This window comes from Alosa sapidissima, chromosome 14 (assembly GCF_018492685.1).
Source record: "Alosa sapidissima isolate fAloSap1 chromosome 14, fAloSap1.pri, whole genome shotgun sequence".
Taxonomy (NCBI): Eukaryota; Metazoa; Chordata; class Actinopteri; order Clupeiformes; family Clupeidae; genus Alosa; species Alosa sapidissima.
The window spans coordinates 30315472-30327891 of NC_055970.1; the positions used below are offsets into that span (position 1 = coordinate 30315472).

Sequence of the window (12420 nt, forward strand, 5' to 3'; positions counted from 1 at the left end):
CAATTAGAGGACACTCCAGATTGTATGTGAGCCATATGGTGTGTGTGGCCCCTTGCAGTGCACACCCTGTGTAAGACGAACTGTCTCCATTTGGTGTTATCCTTGCTTCAGTTCCTGTTTCCCACTAAAACACAGTCACACATGAGCCTGCACGCAGGCAAGCAAACACACTCGGGCAGCCCACCCGCCCACCTCACGCACACAAACAAACACGCGGCAGTAACCCAAGCTCTGGGCTCCCACATCTGCATGATGTTCAGCTGGGGCTTTTGGCAGCCCCCTGTCACTGAGGCTCCGCTGCTTCTCAGCCGCTGCCTCCCATTCAATGGCCAAGGAAACACAAACACTCACAAACGGTCAGTCACCAGAGTTCATTGCTTCAGACCCAGGGACAGACATCCAGGGAAAACAATGACCATTGCCAGAGATATACTGTGTTTATTGTTTGTGTGGAGCAAATATAACAAACATAAGCTGAAATATGATGAGCATGGATTGCAACAATACCACCCTTTTCTGCTCTGTGGCCTAGTTCTATCATCTGAAGTTTTGAAACAATGTGACTTCCCAGCATATGCAGGGGCGCAGCTACCCATTTTTTGAGGGGTATGCAACAACAAATTGGCGCCCCCCCCCTACCCCACCCCCCCAAAAAACACAAACAACTAAAGTAAATCAAAAGGCCAATAATGTATTACATATTATTATTTTTTAAGAAATTCTGGCGATTTGAACTTGAAGTATTGTTAAATGTCGCAGAAGAGAGTCTAAACGGTTCTCATAACGTCCTTTTGCCAGCTGTTGCTCACAAAGGATAAGGCTGATCCAACTCTAGCCTTTGTTTGCGCCACATTGACAGCACAATATTAAGTTATTACAAGGAGTCTTCATTGTTAGGAAATGGAATCATGTAATGAGTTGTTGCTAGTGTGACATTTCTGTTTGCAGTTTGCCATTAAAAGTGCAGTATGAGCATGGTAGCCACCTAGCTATCTGAATGGAATATAGGCTGTTTCAATCGGCATATGCTTAGCAAACGCTAGTTAGTCTGGTAACATGAATAGCATGAACATGAAACGTGTGCTTCCAAGCACAGACGTCACACTTTAAATCCTACCTGTTGCTTTTCACCATCCACTTATTTAACTACTGTCGCATTCCTTGACATGCCATCTCATTTTCCCTTTCTTTTTCTATTTTAGCCCACGACAGCTTTTTTGCTTTATCCATCTTTTTCCATAGACGAAAACTCACTACTCGTACCTGCTAACTCAGCGCTCACGGCGCCCCCACTCCCTCTTCTATGTCAAAATTCTATGATAGAATCTTATGAGATAGGGCGCCTACTCTAGCCTGTTAGTCCTCTAAAATGTTATTTATCATTGAGGAAATTCAGAAATTATTTAGAAACGTACAACAGTAGCTACATATAGAATACACCAAATATATTATTATTATTATTATTATTATTATTATTATTATTTTTATCATCGCTTTTGCGCCCCCATGGTTCTGCGCCCCTATGCGCCGCATATAGCGCATACCCACTTTTTGCGCCACTGAGCATATGGACAATCATTGGACTCATCAGAGTCCTTTGTACAAGGTTCCATGGCACTGAGGAAGATACCGTGTTCTGTAAGAGATGAGTGCTGTTGCCAAGACCACAAAAGTTGAACATTTGAGTATTTTATCCCACTTAGAGCCACATTCCACAAGTCTAAAACAGACCTAAACAGTGACCCCATAAGATACACAGCACACTCTTTATGGGGAGACTGGCAGATCATAACATACGCATGGCCATGTTCTTCTTCAAACATGACAGGTCACAGCAACACTGTAACATTTTAGCTGGCTTTCCATAAAAACCATTATGTATTGAGATGTAGTTTGAAGGGCAAAGAAAAATGTTGATATGTGCGGCTGTCCATTTAATTTCACTTATAGAGGAGAGTGATATTTCAAGGACTCACTTGATCAGCACTGTTACTGTTTTTAGAAGGTCCAGTACTCTCCCTAATCACTAGACGTTTCAGATGTAGAACAGCACCACGTTTCGCTGGATTTGCTGGGAGTGAAGGAACTCACAGATGACACAGGACCTTACACTAATAACGAAAACAGGATTGACTTCAACGTATATGAAAACAGAAAGGTCAGAAGAAAAATGAAGACAGCACACATTCACACGCATACTTACATGTCCAGTCTGCCACACACACACACACACACACACACACCTAAGGATGTTCTGGAATGTCACCACAAACTACAAATCACACTTGATAGAAGACAGAGAGAGAGAAGCCTCTTTCTCTCCTTTTCCTCAACACGCCGAAGTGGCCAACTTCCTGTTTGAGTCTGGACAGCCACCATGAAAGGTTATGCTATTAAATCAAAAGGGCAACAAATTCCCAGGAAGAGGGGCTTGGATCAGATAAACTGAGCTGCCCGTTTCTCAGGAAGGGACGCACACACACATGGGAGAACATGAAGGAGGAAGGAAGAGGAGAGGCAATTACTCTCAAAAATATGCATCCAAATTGCTTCTAGGACTTTTTTTTCCTGTGTTTTAATTTTTGTCTCAAGCCTAGGAGGAATAAACGGTGTTGTGAAATACATCTTAGTTAAGTATATTAAATGAAAATACAAAGATGTTTAAACAGTGAAAGAGAATTCTTATACAAACATTAGATGACTCTCTCCTCAGGACTTTGGTAGACTATAACAAAAAATATTTTAGAGAATAGTCAATGGATGGATGGAAAAAATGTCAGCACTTGTGTTGTATTTCTGTTGTGTGATTAAAAGGCAAATCCCTTTAATCTCCTCTAATGAATTTGTATGGTACAAAAGTGGTGGGCTTGTGTTTGGGTTATACAGCAGCAAATCTCTAGTGAGTTGAGGGCTACAATCTAATCACTTGGTACAAGTCTCAGGGCTATCCATTGGTGGTCAGACCATATATGGAGGTTTTGTGCATTACATTTAACTCTGGGAATAAGACAAGAGACAAGAAAATAAAACAAGATCAAATGTTTCTTTGTGTGTGTAATCATCAAATCGGTATCACAAAAATATATTGTAATACAATATCCAGGTTTATTTTCAATGAACTATTTTGCTTGATTCATCTGAACAGTTAAACTACCCTATGTGTACAAAACTCTCAGGTGTAAATACAATTCAGTGGAGAATTCCTCTGCCTCATCTCCCTGCTTATGATCCTGACCTCTCCTAAGAGCACTCCAATAGCTAAATAATTTCAGCTCCCTGTAACCTCTCAGAGTTTTATGGGTAGCAGAACTTCAAAGACATCCCATCACATCTGCTATATACTGTTTGGTGCCCTTGCAAATCTTCAGTTATTAAGGACATTCCTTTTCATGACCTCATCTCAGTATAAATCAAGAGGCTTGAAGACAGGGATATTAAATGCCTGATTTATTTAGTCTTTTCAGCTACTCAGATAAAAGAGACTTTTTCACTTGGAAGCAACAAAACTAATGCAGTGAATAGTAATGACAGTAAGTGGACAAAAATCCCAACAGATATTGTCAAATGTGTGTGTGTGTGTGTGTGTGTGTGTGTGTGTGTGTGTGTGTCTGTGTGTGTGTGTTTGTGTGTGTAACACTATTATAGCCATTACTATCAGACACCTGGCCAGGAATTTCAACAAATTGGAATATGTACCTGAAATGTCTGTTCATGTGGTCTAGAGGGGGAAATCACAAAGTCAAGAGGAGTCTATTTTTCACTAGTGCAAAGAACCTCAGTGACGTCAATGATGTATATTCCAAAAGTGTGTCCTCTTTTCTTTTTAATGATATAAAAAGCAAATGGTTTCTGAATGTGGCACTCTAGACCATTCAACACAACCAAGCACTGTAAAATCAGCAGGCAGAAGTAATGTTATTAAATATTAAACGTATGTTGAGAGGCCAGCTCTGAGGTGCTTGAGATATCTGGAGCCCAAACAAAGGGAAGCAGACCGCAAACTACGACCCATAGGCAAACTATAACCAACTCTTATATGCAGCATGGCTATATAGTTGATCCATTTTGATTTATTTGAATAATAACATTTTAGATAAACATTTTTTGAGGCATGATGAGCAGAGTGACGTAATGTCTCTTCATAAGCAGTCATTTATGCAAAAAATCTTAAAATTCAATATGACCACAGATCAGGAGGAAGAAGCTCAAATGGAATTCTTATTTCAAAAACTCTAGTACCACTTAAAATGTCACAAGAGTCAGAGGTTCAAAAGTTCAGTGGAAAATAAATGTGAACAGTAACAGGAATCCAGCCTCAGTTATGTAGTGTACACCGTATGGTTCATATTTGTGGTATGCATCAAAGCTTATCATTCCCTTTAGCAGAGTTACATTGTTATCAGAATGAAACAGGCTGAGGGGGGTGGGGGGGAGTGAGCGAGCGAGGTGGGGGCAGGGGCAGAGCTCCTTCACTGCTCCTACCAGCTGCGTGGGGCGTTCAGATTAATAGAGTAAGGCTGTCGCAGCTCCTTGCTCAAGACAAAAATAAACATGACAGCAGAAAGTCCCAATAATTAAAAACAGGATGAGGAAACCCAAACAAACACACACACACACATGGATGCACACAGGCACTAACACAAACACACACCTACGCACACTCACACACACGGCAGTTTAGAGGAAAAGATAGTGGAACTCCATCGAACCACACGGCCACCCAGTTCCATCTAGAAAAAGCGCGCTTTCACAGAGCCGGACAGGTGGACGTGTGGGGAAGGCACATTAAAAGTCATTGGGAGTGGGAGCAGTATATTCCGGAGTCAAGGCAAAGTGCAATACCCCGGGGATGCAGTGGGGTGGGAGCAGCACACAGCTGTCTATCATCTCCAGTCAGCTCCAGCGCGGCTGAGAGGCTACTTAACGGGATGAATATTTGATGGTGGCCCTCCCCTCGCGTGGGCCTGTCGTTTCCCCTTTCTCTCTACAACTGTGCCCTGCTCTCTTGTGCTCTTAGGAGTGCACCGAACTTTGCATTATTCAGATGCCTCACGCTGTGCATCGCTCCCCTCATCTGGAAGAATATTGCAAAACCCAAGTCTCTGGGATCCTTTTTTTTAATATATATATATATATATATATATATATAGAGGGGGCGGGGGACCAAAAGGAGGCCAAGATGGATGTCAGCCAGAAATGAGGTCTCTCAAATCTTAATTTGTTCATTTCTGTTGATGCTTCAGTTTTGCTGTGAGGTCTTCATCCTGAGCCTCACCGGCACATAAGTGGAATGGCCGTTCCTGGAATGTCAACTTTGGGAAAGGTTTCATTTGATTTTGAACTAGGAGCTGGATGGAGTGCCTAGTTCTAAAAATATTCAGGGAGTAGAGGTGGTTATTTTGTAAAATGGTTCCTTGCACAAAATAACCCAGCAACTAATCTGCAGAGAGTTTAGGTAACCAAGAATAACACTCAAAAACGGCCTCTTACACTGAGGATGTATTTATGTCTTCTTGAAATTCTTCCTTAATCTTAGTTTTTGAGCAAGTAAATCTGGGCTTTAGCAAGCCTATTGTCCCTTGAGTAAAATCATTCCAATGCTCTCCACTTGTTCTATTCTGTTGACATAATAAGTGCTGATGTTATGCCCAAAATTCTCTCTTTTTTGCAGGATAAAGATTGACCACGGTGAACAAAAGCTTCATTGATATCAGTGGGCCGAGAGCCAGACAGGACAGCTGCAGTGAGACAGGTCAAGGCAAACGCACTGGAGGAGTGGGGCGCTACAAACAGGGATAGGTGTGCTTTATCAGCGGGACCCACTGTGTTACTGCATGAGACGAACTCCAGTATGCTGCTGCAGGAAGTTTTTGTAGTCAATAATTGACTGTCCAGTCAAATTTCCTTTGACAGAAGAGTAATACGAAATTAGAGATGTAAATCATTTCAAACAGCTGTGTTTTGTACTTCAGTGCAATGAATTGGAATCATGATCTGTCATGCACTGCTACCTGCTTTCAGAACACCCTCCTCCCTTGGTTCCAATTATAGTCCCAACTGAAAGCAGTTGAGGAGTAGGAGACTCATATCTAGCTTTTAAAAGCTGCCAAAAGTTCATGGATAGTGGCCACCAAGAACCAGCCATGACTGTCCATGTGCTGGGCTTTTTATGTTCTCCCTCTCCCGGAGATAAAAAAAAAAAAAGAAAGAAAGCGTACACAAGTGGGATTCCTCCTGACTCTGGGCCTGCTCGTCTTTCTCCTCCTCCGGCTCCTCTGCCTGCCATGGCAGCCCGTCTCCTGTTTGGATAAGTGAGTGGGGAGATGTCAGCCAGTGCGCTGATGTATACCACCTGCCTTGGCCTCCCACTGACCCGAGACGCAGCCCCCACAGCTGAGGCATTCCGATACCTTCCAGGGCCGTGTTTACACTGCAGCAGATTATACACTGCTCCCCTCAGATACATCCCTGCAAATTACCAATGGCTCCACTCCACTCATTCATCTGGCACGGGTGGGGGGTGGGGGGGGGGGGGGGGGGGGGTGGCTAGTCCACTGCCCCGGCTGCCAAGAAACTCCCCCCTGGTCGCCTCCACTAAGGGGCTTTTAAACAATGAAAACTCACAGGCCGATAGCTGTTGTTTGGGCTCAGGACAAGCGCACTGTACTTACGGAAGAATTCCACTTATTTTCCATTGACAACAGTGACAACTGAACAGGCTGTGTTTGCTGTTCATTTAGATTACATTTAAGCAAATTGGGCAATGGTAAGACCAACTGACCCCATTAAAGGGGAAAGCATTCAACTATATTTCAGACACTGTGAAAAACAACCTTGTAATTATTGTGGGAGCCAATGGGTTCTGTCACCATTACTGACCCAGGTTATAGACATGTTTAGTTTTGTCGGATGGTCGCCTGATTTAGATGTCATCACATATAACTATCACCCTGGTGGCCTGAGCTTCATGTGTGGTGTAACAGCTGGTAACACCTGTGACAGCAGATGCTGATGAAGCCCCCTAACTCACGGTCACTGAATGAAAGCCTGACACAGGTTTTAGCATCATCACTTAGATGGATCACTGCTGTCCTGCACATTGTCTGGACAAGCTGTATGACCTGCATGAGGTTGTCAGCTGTCTTAATGATTTGAATGAGTGAATTACTGATTTCTTATTTTTACTTTTGTGGGCAGTGTATGTGTGTTTGAGGCCAATTTCTAAAAAAAAATATGTAATGGGGGCAGTAAAAAAATACAATACAATGTATACAATTTAGTGTTTTTTATCATATCAAGTTAAAGCTCTCAAAAATGTTTCCCTGTGACTAAAAATGACGTAGGCCAATGGTTAAGAGGCAGTGATGTCACTGGCCTTGACTGCGCCACAACATATATTTCCATGCAGCTCTGTAACTCCATCTGCTGTACTGGCATAGGTACTGCAACTAGACCACAAACTCAGATACAGTCTCTGATCTCACCACACTGAGGAGTATTGTCTCTTCATAGAGAACTAGAAATGATTTTGGTGGTGGTGGTTTGTGTGTTTGTGTGTGTGTGTGTGTGTCACGGGGGGGTATATTCCCCTCTAATATAGGCTATATTCTTTATCCAGTGAAGTTATTTGCAAATGTGTCTAATTAGCAATTCCAAATCAGATGGCCATCAGATCATTTTTTGATCTGCCTGTTGATATATACAGTGTAAATGTCAGAAGGAGGGTTGATTAGACTATTTCAGGGGTAGTAGAACATAGTAAAGCAGAAACAACACCAGTATGGATCTCCAGCCAAGTAGCCTAACAGCATAAGGTCTAGTTCTATGGTCTGGTCTCCTGCCAATATCTAATTTATAACTAATCAAGAGGACCTGACAAGAAGTTCTTGTCCGTGATCAAACCTCATAGTGGCAGAATTATTTATTATTATTATTATTATTATTATTATTATCGTTATTATAGGCTACATATATATGTAAGTGTTAGACTTGCATGTAATGTCCAGTAAACCTTGTATTTTAGTCAAACAAAAATTGTACTACCTGTGTTCAAGTCTAGCTCCAACAAACCTTAATTAAATATAGCAAAAGGCATTCTGAAAGTTTCCATTTAGCCACGGGCATGACGGGCTAAGGTGCCAGAGAAGGAGGGAGGGGCTGAGTGGAGGAGGAGCAAGCAATGAACTGAGCAGTTTCGTTGAAAGAGATGTACATGAGAGTCGGTGAAGATGTCGGAGAGGATGCAATGAGTGACTGAGCGAGGTTGAACGTTCCTTAAGTGCACTTTACCCACTCCCTTCAACTTCAACAGTCATCTTTTCAGCAGTCGATTTTTAGGCATGCTTGACGCAGAGGAAAGGTAAGTTATTCTGCGATAGCGGTTTACAACCAAGATTTTACAATTGTATGCTGTGTATAACCTACTAGCATCTAGACGTTTGGGAAGTATAGGCTCTTTATCGCGTTGAATGCATACAATAGATTAGATTAAAAACAACTGCAGAAATAATCTCTGCAGTTTATACATGTTATTTTGGGTAAGAAACTATGTCGGTCTTGCACTGCATAATGAGAAAGCGACATTATTGTTTACAGATGAGACAGGATGACTCATAGGTACACAAACAGCAGTTGCCTGGTCAAAAAAAAACAAAACATAAAATCTCCAGACACATATAGATTAGGCTAATGTGTAATGGACAGTGGGCAGACATTTACCACGTTTTCTCGACTCCTCTATTAATTATTCAGTTCCGCCAAGGGTGGGATGTGTTCCTTTTATGTAAGCCCATCCTGGGGCAAACGTCTGCATCAGCACATATCTCTCCTCAGTTTCATCCAGTTACACAACCGCTGCCTGTGCTGATGCTCCCAAGGGGGCATTATGCAAGACACTCAGAGACTCTGATAATGACTTCTTTCTCACTACTTAGAGAATGGTCTTAATGGTGTTGTCCCAAGTGGGTGTTTCTATAATTGTTTTAAGCTGGACGTCATTATTTTATGTGTGGAAGCATGTAGGCTATGTGTGATTTGATTCTTGAAAGCTGCAGAAACTGCATGCTATTTGAGCACCAGAGAAGAGACACCTCCTGTGTAGTTCACCACCACATGTATGCAGACTGACATACTTAAATAAATCTTGTAGTACTAATTTGAGCGCAGTTAGATTTGAATTGGAGGCCATTCATTGTGGGAGTTTCAGTGTTCAGATCCTACTTGTGTGCCTTTGGGAATTCACATTTGGGATATTGCAATTAGGCCTATTTATTCCCTGAGAATAATTCCAGAGAACTTTTCAGTAGTGAACAAAAATTCTGCCAGTTTCCCAGGACTCGTAATAGTGTTGTGTGTGCAGCTGTGTTTGTCTGGAAAGTTGCTGACGTCAAGAGGAGCAATGTGGTGTGACAGGGAAGAGAGGAGAGGGTAGAGCGATACAAAGCTATTTCTGGGTAGTGGATTAACACTTGATTTGTGTTTCTGTGCCAGAACTGACCGGAAAGCCTCTTAAGTACTTTAAAAGTGACCTGCATTCCTCTATACTGGGATGATGATGTGTATCCTTAGTTGCAGTTGTAACAGTACAAAAACAAGCATCCATGACATGTATTGGCTGATGTTTTCTTGTGTCTTCTCTTTCACCCAATCCAGTCCTGTGCTGTTGAGTTCGGCCCCAGTGCTGTGCTGGACCAGGCACCAGACCCCAGGGCCTCTGTGGTGCTCCTGATGCCCCTCACCCACAGGTGAAGATCCCGGGTGGGCGAGGGAATGGCAGGGATCACTCTATCAATGTTATCCTTTATAAGGTGGGCCTCTGTCTGTGCTTCACTGATAAGCACTCTGTAGCAACATTTGACTTAGGAGGCTTGGAAAGAATAACAACTGACCGAAGATTTCAGATGGAAATATACAGTATATCAGTTTTCCGCTGTCTTGCGCTAGCAAGCAAAGCTGGAGTTAATGGGACGTGCCCAGGGCTAAGGGATGACTTGTTGAGGGCTGGCCTCAATGACTGCTTTATGCTCTAGTTTGTTATTTATCACGAGCAGCACTGAGAAAAATCACAATTATTTGGGTCACTGTGTTGAATCTGTTAAATCTCTCTCCATTGACCTATTCTCGTGGAAAAGAGGCAATTACTCAGCAGTAGCTTATAGTAGACTCACACTGAACGATTTTCTTCCCACAATACTTTGGAATTCTTGGAATGAACAAGGGATATGAGTTAAAGATATTTGGATATTTTTTGGATATTTGAGACCAATCCTAAACTATTGATACTCCAATGAGCATGTTCAATTGAATCTTCATATTTCTCTCTTCTTTCCAATGGTGCTACTGCAGGATGCAAAGCTGACCGTGACGCAGCTGACCTCTGCAAACAGCACGTCCTGTGTCCTGCTCTTTCAGTACCAGGTGAACGAGCAGGCCTGCTGGTGCTGGGAGACCGTCCTCGCCTCATGCAGTCTCTTCCTGGGTGTCTCGGAGGGGGCCCTCCCAGAGGGCAGTAAAGAAGGGTACGCATCCACCACCTGCTCCCTCCCCCCCCCAACCCCTCTCCTCCTCTCTCCCAACCACACATCTCCTTGTCCGCCTTTCCTTAGTTACATAACCAGGCTGCGCATGAATCGCTCTCCATAAACCAGTCTCTGAGTCATTGTCGTCATAACAACAAGACCTGACGTCCTTATCAAACAACAGGCTTAGCCATGCATCTGTAATTCGGGACACATCTGTTCCAAGTGGATGGGCTATGCAGGGACTTATGATCCCTGGCTGTTTCACTGCTGAATGTACTGAATTCAGTGTTAGGCTCACCTCATTCTTATCCTCTTCTGTTTTGCAGTCTCACCAGTCTCCTGGAGTTTGCCGAAGACAAGCTGAATGTTAGCCAAGTGTTTGTGTGGTTCAATAAGAACAGGGAGGACTTAAGTAAGTTATTTAATGTTGTCATAACATTATTGTGTTGTCATATGGCTTCAACATATAGGTCTATGTGCAAACATTAAAGGTATTTATTATTTATGCATGCAGCCTGTTAGCAATGGTAAATGAGTTTTGATCACCACATTTTTGGTTCTCCATGTGTTCCAGTGTGTCTAACCAAAACATTCTACTACATGGGCTTTGAGATGGTAAAGCCTGGTCATCCGCTGGTTCCATCTCAGCCTGACCTCCTCTTCATGGTCTACAACATTGAGCCCAGCCACTGTGGTGAAGAGTGAAGTCAACAGGATACGCACACAGCTCTCCAGTTTGGGCAATCTCCTTGTGTCCTCTAGCAAGCAGTCTTTAACTCAGTTGGAATTGAGCTCCGCTCGAGGGAAGTCTTTAGTAAGAGTTAAGTCATCATCCTATTAGCCGCGTTATGTTGACCAGTACTTCTTCTGTACTTCCTAGTATTCTTTGCCACGGCACTTCTGGTAACAGGGTCACTTGGTGCTAAAGCTGATGTTATTTTCCTTTGCAGTCAAAAGCATCTATGAATATGTATGTGTCTATCATGTCTCTTTAGTACATTGTTTGTACAATATTTCACCACTCCATCATGTGTAAATTGGTTCCATGCCAACAAGATACAACAGATGGGACAATGGTCAGGTGAGAAATATACTTACTGCAGACAAAGGAGAACTAATTCACAGGGAAAAAAAATAAAAAGTAGCACTTTATTACAGAGATAGTTTTATTTTCATCCAAAGCATTCTACTTTTTTTTTTACTTTAACTGCCTCTTTGGTAAAAGCAAGCTCTTCAGAACTATAGTTAACATAGTAATGTCCTACCTGAGCAATTGACCAAGATCATTGTTAGCCTCTTTGCTTTCAGACCTGCATGCACTTTCCTTCGCCTCAGTTCACTTAGATGTGAAGTTAATGAGTGATCTATTATATGTTGATGATAATTAATGTACAGTTTTCTTGTACATGTAAGAATGATAATCTCTGAACAGTTACAGACATGTTTGACTCCAGATGTTTTAAAAATAATAAACTGTAATCCTTTACTTGTTTTAGCAAGATGGACTCTGTTATTATAAAATGGACATGGACACATTCATCACTACCAGTCTCCCCACAGGAGACATCAGTCTAATTAATCCAAAATCACTGAAAACAGCTGTTATAAAGCCCCTTCTCAAGAAGTATAAGTATATATACTCTTTGATCCCGTGAGGGAAATTTGGTCTCTGCATTTATCCCAATCCGTGAATTAGTGAAACACACACAGCACACAGTGTACACACAGTGAGGTGAAGCACACACACTAATCCCAGCGCAGTGAGCTGCCTGCATCAACAGCGGCGCTTGGGGAGCAGTGAGGGGTTAGGTGCCTTGCTCAAGGGCACTTCAGCCGTGCCTACTGGTCGGGGTTTGAACCTGTAACCCTCCGGCTACAGGTCCGAAGTGCTAACCAGTAG

General features: G+C 42.6%; 1 protein-coding gene across 1 annotated transcript; it reads left to right on the plus strand.

The window, feature by feature from the left end:
* Positions 1–8339: 8339 nt before the first annotated feature.
* On the plus strand, positions 8340–12006 carry oaz2b (ornithine decarboxylase antizyme 2b). Its single transcript, XM_042061242.1, is given in 6 exon segments — positions 8340–8359; positions 9652–9724; positions 9726–9806; positions 10345–10517; positions 10847–10932; positions 11095–12006. Coding segments are annotated over 6 exon segments (564 nt in total). The 3' UTR covers positions 11226–12006.
* The last annotated feature ends 414 nt before the right edge of the window (positions 12007–12420 follow it).